Source organism: Vigna angularis, chromosome 5 (assembly GCF_016808095.1).
Source record: "Vigna angularis cultivar LongXiaoDou No.4 chromosome 5, ASM1680809v1, whole genome shotgun sequence".
Classification (NCBI taxonomy): Eukaryota; Viridiplantae; Streptophyta; class Magnoliopsida; order Fabales; family Fabaceae; genus Vigna; species Vigna angularis.
Window position 1 is genome coordinate 14,454,309 of NC_068974.1, and position 9,248 is coordinate 14,463,556.

The window sequence follows — 9,248 nt, forward strand, 5'->3', positions numbered from 1 at the left end:
TTTCATTTATAAATATACTTTTCTATAATATTTCTAGATTCTGCTATCATAAATCTTTCAGTACTTTCTGAAAAAACAAGTTATTTTGAAAAGTAAAATTTTTAAAATATGAATTTCAACCTGTATAATAAAGGAATGGCACAAAAGAACAAAACATTTTCATAAAAAATTGAGAAACATAATAAGTGAAATATATTTGGTAACAATGTATATATCAAAATTTACATTAAGTATCAACTGATAAAATAAGTTTATGTTTACATACAATAAATAATACTATTTTTTAAATTACATTCTTCTCATTTTAGAAAATTCAAATCTGTACAAAAATTACTTATAATTATTTTTATCACAAGAATATTAGTGTGAAGCATTTTACACTTTTCTTTTAAAATCTAGAATCTTGTAAAAAAAAATAACATGATTTTATCTACTTATAAATTATTATTTAACTAATTATTATGAATTATGGAAATTATTTTGTCTGATTATGTTGAACATGCATGCTCTTCTGATTTCAAGAGAGATGAATGATAAAATACGACATCATGATCGGTCGTTTTACTGCAACTAAATGAAAAGTATGCATGTCGTTTTGCCTTTCCTTTCTTTTGAGAAGGTGTAGTTTCTTAATAGAACACCTCCCAAGGTGTGTGAGCAAATATTGAAGATAAGAATCAGTGACACAGAAAAAACGAACACGAACTGGTAAAATCCCTAATCCTTCTTTCATTCCTCATATTACCTCTTGTAAGTCATTTCCATCAACTGAAGCTTTTCTTTTCCAACTCTGGGCTCAAATTTTTGTTTTATTATTTTTTCCCCTTTGAAATTTTTCATCTTTATTGTAAAATTAACATGGGTTTTGGTCTTGGGTCCTGTTGCTATTCACTTTTTCTGATTTTCGATTTTGTAAAAAAGCAATTTTAGGGTTTTTACCCAGTTGTGGTAATTGTAGTCTCTGCATGTTTTCATTCAATACTATTGAGCTTCTGCTGGCATGCAATTACATAGTATGAGTATGCATCAATTCTTTGTCACGTGACAGATGCCAGAAGCCAAGTCACATCATGATGTTGGACTGTCTCTGCTCTGAATAGAAATTATAGTTTTTGGACTGTAAACTATAGTTGCGCTCAATCCAACAATTAATATCAGTTCTCATTGTTCTATTCACAATATTTGGACTTTTTCATGGAAAAATCAGTCTAAACATGTCATGGCTTAAAAACTGGTTTCAGAGTGATTGATAGGTTAAACACTGATTTTGGATGTAAACTGGTCCAAAACCAGTTTTATCTGCTAATTGAATCATATTATTGGCTTGCATTGGTTTAATTAGTAATTCGTAAGTTGGGTTACTTGGCCAGAGCAACACAAGTTTTATGTTGAAATGAAGGGGAATGAGCTTGCAGTTATTGCAGTTAATTAAATACCTTAATCTTAAATGTGTTACCATAAAATTGTTTAGTAACGAATTTTGGAAATGACAATAATCACCCATTTGCAGTAATTGAAATGCATGCTTTTGACAGTTTTGGTTTTTTATTCTCCAAAGCTGAAATCAATGATCTAAGTACTGATTAATTTTTTTCTGCCTTTTGGAACATATTATCTACTGCCAAAGGCTTGAAGTTGAACCAATGGATTGTTCAGCTGCAAGAAAGACTCAAAAGGCTGACCGAGAAAAGTTAAGGAGGGATCGACTCAATGAGCAGTTTGTAGAACTGGGTAACGTTTTAGGTAAATCAAGTTTCACCTTTTCACATTGGAAATTTAATTGATACTAGCATTTCTGTAGTACTGGTAAGGGAATTAACAAAAAGAAGTTCGGATTACAATTGAAAATTACTGAATAATATGGATGTTAAAAAAATGAGTGAAACAGTATTAGAAAAGCAGTATTTCCTCTGTCCGATGGCTACAAACTTCCTGAACCTGCCTGATACTACTGTATACCCTCTTCGTACCTTTAATTTTCACCTTCCTTTTCTGGTTCCAGCACCAACTTATCCGATGAAAAATAATAAAAAAGCGAGTATACTATTGAAAATGTTATATTTATTCTCTGCCTTTTATATTACTTAAAACCATTTTGGTTCTTTATCCTCCACCCCTTTTCTCCCCTACACCTGCGTGCCTTTAGAAAGTAAGCTGTGTGAAGCTTAAAATTTCATGTTTTAGATTGATTTATTATTTGCATTGTGAACTATTTTGCAGAGCAGTCATGCAGTATTTGTTTTAGAACTATTACAGCAAAATTAGGTCTTTTGATTTTAGACTAAGGGCAATTGATGTTTTTGAATTATCATAACATTTTGAATGGATTGTTCTGGTTTTCCTTTCCTTGACTGGTGTATTTATCTGTCCTTAAAGTACTTTAATACTGCAGTTGTCAGGTTTTCTTTTGAAAAAGGGATTTTTCCTTTTATTTTCGTATTTGTATGATTTAATTTAGTTTTTTTAATTAACCTGATTATAGTTTTGATTATTTTAAACCACTTGTAGCATGCAGCAGATGTTAACAAGAGGATTTACAAATGCTGATATTTTGTATCAAATACCTGTTATTTCTTTGGAATGTATTCATGTGTTTTCCATTTAATGTTAAAAGCTGATAAAACAATAAATCTCTTAAATCACTCTCTGCTGTGGAGATTCTGAAATGCAGACCCTGACAGGCCCAAAAATGACAAAGCAACCATTCTAAGTGATACAATTCAATTGCTGAAGGACCTTACTTCTCAAGTTGGTAAACTCAAAGAAGAATATGCTACACTAAATGAAGAATCTCGTGAGGTAATCTTTTTATTTGATAAATTGCCTGTCTTGATACTTTTGGGACTAATGAAAATAATTAAGATATCATTCCATTTTTAGTTGACTCAGGAGAAAAATGATCTCAGAGAAGAAAAGGCTTCTCTTAAATCGGATATTGACAACTTGAATAATCAGTATCAGCAGCAGCTCAGGACTATATTTCCATGGACTGCAATGGATCATTCAGTTGTCATGGCTCCACCATCATATCCCTTTCCAATGCCAGTGGCAGTACCTCCTGGTTCAATCCCCATGCAGCCATTCCCCTACTTTACTAATCAACATCCTGCAGTCATCTCTAATCCCCATTCAACTTTTGTTCCTTATTTAGCCCCCAATACCATTGTTGAACAACAATCCACCCAGTACGTTTCACCTCCACTTCATCCAGGCTGTCGGTCCAATGTGTCTGAAAAACCAGAGTCCAAAAGCAAATCATCCAGGGAGAGCAAGGCTGAAAAGAACGAGGATTCTAATGATGTCACTACAGACCTTCAGTTGAAGACTCCTGGGTCTTCTGCAGATCAGGTTAGTGTTGTTTGCTAAGGAAACTTTGCAACTGATAAATAGCTGTGATCATGGTTCTAAATTGCAGTTGCAAATCCAATCCGGGAGGCATTGCAATAGCAATGCTGCAGACAGCAATTTATCATCGGATTCAGGTTTTGTTTGTGTACATGTTTTGCAGGATTTATCATCCGGACAAAGGAAATCTGGGAAGTTGTCAAGAAGGGAAAGCAGCTGCTGCTCGGAAGGGAATACATTAGGTAGGTGTTCTTCTTCTCATAGCGCTCAGGATAGCTCATCAAGCAGTGCAGTTGCAAGCAGAAAGGATAATGAATGAGAAATTATGCAATTTAGTGAAGCTCTTGTGCATTTGAAGCCACAATGAAGATTTTCATCCTGCATCTGCTGCAACTCTGGAGGGTACAAGTCATTCGGTTCTTATCCCAAAATAATTCACTTCTGTTATCTCTTCCTTAGTAAGAATTTGGTCTGAGTAGGTTTTAAATGTTTAAGCATAAACTTCTCTTTCCGTGGGAAAACTTGAAATTTCAGCTGGAAAACCTCCAAGTTGACCAGTGGGGTTATCTAACGTGTAAGTTTGTAAATTCTTTCAGTGGTTAGAATTTCATGATTCGATACAATTCAACAAGCTAACCATTTGTATCTTGTAATGAATTGCCAGTGGCTTTGAATTGCACAATGCTTAATTGATTAACTGATATCAATGCAATTTCATATAACTAGTACAAATCACTCGAGTCTGGAACTCATTATTTTCTTTTGGTAATTCTCATAAATGAAGAGACGCTCACATTTCATCATTCCATTGTTTTGTTCATTCTTGTGAAGCCGGGGTGTTTTAACAGTTATTTTACTTGCTCTGCATTTCATTTGACTATTTCATTGCTCTATTTTTATACTTGTAGAATCGAGATTTCACTCATAATATGAACCTTATTTGGCATGAACCTCACAACATCATGTGGCTTGGCTCCTAAAGACAGTAAAAATGGAAGAGGAATTTGAGTTGAGAACACTGAATTGTCCAATGTCTGCAATGTGAGTGCCCTTGGGATGAACTAACATGTCCTTCACCACAAACAATCTTAGAAAGGCTCATCTCGTTACGAGAAAAGAAAGGATAGGAATTGTATTTTTTATTCCATAATCACGAGATAGTACAATTTACATATATATAATTATTTGAAACAATATATAAACGGAATATAAATATAAAAATAGAATATAAATATATGAATATAAATGCACAAATATGAATGAAAAATAAATTAAATACAATATTCCTCTCAAGTTGTAGCATATATATTCTTAATGCTCAGTTTGGACAACAAAAATTGAAATTGTGTTGGATGCAAAACTTTAGTATGAATGTCTGCAAGTTGTGCTGAAGTAGGAATGGACAGGAGCTTAATTAACCAGTTTGAACTTTATCTCTTATGAGATGACAATCAATTTCAATATGTTTTGTTCTTTCATGCATGGCTGGATTCTGTGCAATTTGTATAGTAGATTGATTGTCACAAAATAGAGGAACTGGTTGTGGTAGAGGTTGTTTCAAATCATGGAGCAAATACAGAAGCCATTGAATTTCACATGTTGTGGATGCTAAAGCTCTATATTCTACTTCGGTTGATGATCTAGATATAGTACCTTAATTCTTGGATTTCCAGCTGATTAATGATGCACCATAGAACACATTAAAATCAGTCACAGACCTTCTAGTGTCAGGCCAAGCAACCCAATTAGAATCACTAAAAGCCTTGAGAGCATGTTCTGTGTTGGAGGGAAAGAATAATCCTTGTCCTGGATTGTTCTTGATATATCTCAGGATTCTTATTGCTGTTGCATAGTGATCTTCCAAAGGATTGGAAAGAAATTGACTGAGAGTACTAACAGCGAAACATAAATCTGGTCTTGTGTTGGTTAGATATAGTAACCTGCCAAGAAGTCTTCTATAGGCCTGCACATCTAAATTTCCCTTCTGTCTTGGAAAATTTTGTGCCTGGCTGTATGGGAGTAGAAACAGGTTGACATCCCAACAATCCTGCATCTTTTAGTAACTCTAGAGCATACTTCCTTTGTGACAAACTAATGCCCTGATGAGATCTTGCAATTTCTAAGCCCAGAAAATACTTGAGTTGGCCTAAGTCTTTAATCTTGAACTTTGCATTCAATAGAGCCTTCACAGTTTGGATTTCCTGGATGTCATCACCTGCCAAAACTATATCATCTACATAAACAAGTAAGATGGTAATATGAGCATAATCACTTTTGACAAAAAGTGAATAATCTGATTTTGATTGTATGTAGTCCAAAGAAAGTAAAGTACTTGTCAACTTGTAATTCCATTGTCTAAAAGCTTGTTTGAGTCCATATAAAGACTTCAACAACTTGCAAACTTGTCCTGATTTTTCAGTTTTATAACCAAGAGGAAGAGACATGTATACTTCTTCATCTAGATCCCCATGTAAAAAGGCATTAGTTACATCTAGTTGATGTAAATACCAATGTTTGGAAGCTGCTAAAGCCAAAACCAATCTTACTGTTGTGAGTTTGACAACAGGTGAAAAAGTCTCAAAGTAATCTAAACCTTGTTGTTGTGTGTAGCCTTTGGCTACTAACCTTGCTTTGTATCGTTCAATACTTCCATCAACATGCCTTTTTATTTTGTATACCCATTTACATCCGATAGGTTGCTTTCCATTAGGTAGATCAATCAAAACCCAAGTTTTGGTATTTTCTAAAGATGCAATTTCTTGATCCATGGCATTTCTCCAACAATCATGTTTGATGGCTTGGTTATAGGTTTTAGGTTCACTAACTTGGGAAAGATTAAGGACATATGATTTATGAAGAGATGATAATGCATCATATGATAGATATGAAGAGATAGGATATAAGGTACCTGTGAATGACTGAGTGGTGGAAGAAGTAGATAACATGTTGCAATGATAGTCCTGCAAATAAGATGGTGTATGTTTTGGCCTGGTTGATTTCCTTTGTGGAGTAGCAGTGACAGGTTCAACAGAAACAGGCTGAGAAGAGAAAATAACAGAGTTGGAAACAATAGAAGGAGGAGATGTAAGTGGTAAAAAGGGTTGATTAATAACTTCTGAGAAAAGAAGTGATGGAGGTGAAATAATTTTGGTGACAAAATCCAAGAAATTTTGTGTATCAATAGGTGAGTGCTTGTCACTAGTAAGAAAAGGAAATATATTTTCATAAAATACTACATTCCTTGATAGAAAATTTTTCCTAGAGTTGAAATCTAACAAAAGGTAGCCTTTTGCTCCTTTTTTAAAACCCAGTAAAACACATTTTCTTGCACGAGGTTGAAATTTTGTTCTATGAGTTCGAAGAGTTGAAGCATAGCAAAGTGAGCCAAAAACTCGTAAGTAAGTAATGTTAGGTTTAACATTGTGTAACAGCTGAGATGGAGAAAAATATGCCAAAACTTTGGAAGGTAAAATATTAATGAGTTGCACAACATAACGAATAGCAAAAGACCATAAAATTATGGGCAAATGGGATTGAAACATTAAAGATCTAGCAACATTGAGAATGTGTTGATGTTTTCTCTCAACGACTCCATTTTGTTGAGGTGTTTCAACACAAGATAATTGATGTTGTATCCCTTTTTGTCTATAAAAATATGTCATTGCAAACTCATTACCATTATCTAATCTAACAGCTTTTACATCAATGCCAAATTGTGATTTTATATAAGAAACAAAGCCAAAAAGTTGTGATCTTGTATCTGATTTACTTGCCATTAATTTAATCCATGTGTATCTAGACATATCATCCACTATAGTTAAGAAATATTTGAAACCATCAACATAAGAAGTACTATAGGGCCCCCAAATATCAACATGAATTAAATCAAAAGGAGCTTTTGAAACAGTAGTACTTAATTGAAAAGGAAATTTTCTTTGCTTAGAATAATGACAAACATCACAATGAGTGTATTTTGTATTGGATAAAGCGGCATACATATTGCGTAATTTGGTATAACAAGAAAAAGAAGGATGCCCTAGTCTATAGTGCCAAATATCTATAGAGTTATGTCTTATTGTAGAACAAGCAATAGAATTCTCAGAAGTAATAGCAGCTGGTGAACTAAGGGGTGTGGGTGCAGGAACTATCATGACATACAAGCCATCTCTTTCTTCAGCTTTCCCAATCATCTGCAGGGTTGACTTGTCCTTTATTTCATAGGAAAATTCAGAAATGTTAAGTTTACAAGATAGAGATTTAGTTAACTTTGTGACCGAAATAAGATTGACAGAAAAATTAGGAACAAACAAGACATTATGTAAAGTAAGGTGTGGGCTAAGTGAAACTGTGCCAGAAAAATGAGCAAATGAAGAGTTCTTGTTGGGTAGTAATACTGTAATTGGTGAGATTCTATGATAAGAAATAAAATGAGACAAAAAATTGGATATATGATCAGTAACACCTGTGTCTAGAATTGGGAATAGATATTACCTTGAGTCTGAGAAGAAGTGGAAGCATTATGAGAGCTCACTAGATTGGTAGAATGTGGGACTGCGCTATTAGATTGAGGAAGAAATGCCAATAGACCATGAATTTGCTCTTGAGAAAGTCCCAGAGTTGAGGAATGTGACTCTGCCGGAGAATTATTATAAGAAGGAACTACTATAGAAGAATCTGTTGTAACATTGTGGAATCTTTTGGATTTGAGATCGGGTGGTAATCCATGTATTAGAGAGCAAGTATCAATGGTGTGGTTTGTCCTGCCACAGTGAGTGCATTGTCGACGTGCACCAAACCTTCCCCCTGAGGAACGAGCCTAAGACCTTGATAACGAGCCTGAGAACCTTGATATGAAGATCTTCCCCGGCCATAATCATTGGCAGGAGAGGGTTTACCTCTACCATTGAAGGTAGAAAAAGAAGGTTTAGATTGAGAAACTTGTGACGCTATGACTGGAGGTTGAGAAAGAATTCCTGATTGTAATATTCGCTCATGTTGAATTATCATCGAAAAATTTTTGGGTAAAAAGGCAAGGGATCCATGAGAAGGATCTGAGAGCAAACAATAAAGTAATTATCATTCAAGCCTCTAAGAAAATAAAGAACACAATCATTTTCACGATATTCCTTCATTGTCTTAGAAACAACACAACAAGAAGTAGAAGATTGGCATTCAGGAATAGGGCGAAAATTGCAAAGTTCAGCCCAGAGAATCTTCATTTTAGTGCAATATGCAGTAACACTTAGGTTAGATTGATGCATTGAATAAAGATCTTGATGTAATTGTAAAATTCGAACATAATCACCTTGGAAGAAACGATCTTTGAAATCCTTCCCTGCCGCAGCGGCAGAGTCAATCCAGATATTACTTGTAGCAATCTCATGAGAAATAGAATGAGAAACAGATAAAACTAGATTATTGCAACGCTTCCATGCTGGAATCATGGGATCTGTATCAGCTGGACAAGGAATGGAACCATTAACAAAGCCAAATTTATTCTTCATTTGTAGTGCCATAGACATCGAGCGAGCCCATCCATGATAATTGTGACCTTCAAGAATCGGGGAAACAAGCACTAGTGAAGGATTCTCGTTAGGGTGAATGTAATAGTCGTGTGTTGTATCTTGCAACGATGCAAGAGTAACAAGGGAACAACCATAGAAGGAGAAGAAAAAGGCAGAAAAGCCAAGAACGAAAGGTAGAAGATGAAGATCTGGGCAGGAAAAGAATTGGTTGCAGAAGAACGTGATAAAGAATTAATTTTCTTATGATAAGTTAAGAAAAGAAAGTATATGAATTGTATTTCTTATTCCATAATCAGAAGAGAGTACAATTTACATATATATAATTGTTTGAAACAATATATAAACGAAATATAAATATAAAAATAGAATATAAATATA

General features: G+C 34.3%; 1 protein-coding gene across 1 annotated transcript; it reads left to right on the plus strand.

Annotated features, from left to right (window-relative positions):
• Positions 1 to 578: 578 nt before the first annotated feature.
• On the plus strand, positions 579 to 4,023 carry LOC108341864 (transcription factor bHLH121). The gene is made up of 5 exons (XM_017579521.2): positions 579 to 708; positions 1,628 to 1,743; positions 2,672 to 2,799; positions 2,881 to 3,348; positions 3,509 to 4,023. The coding sequence occupies exons 2-5, from the start codon at positions 1,644 to 1,646 to the stop codon at positions 3,662 to 3,664; spliced, it is 852 nt and encodes a 283-aa protein (XP_017435010.1). The 5' UTR covers positions 579 to 708; positions 1,628 to 1,643; the 3' UTR covers positions 3,665 to 4,023.
• The last annotated feature ends 5,225 nt before the right edge of the window (positions 4,024 to 9,248 follow it).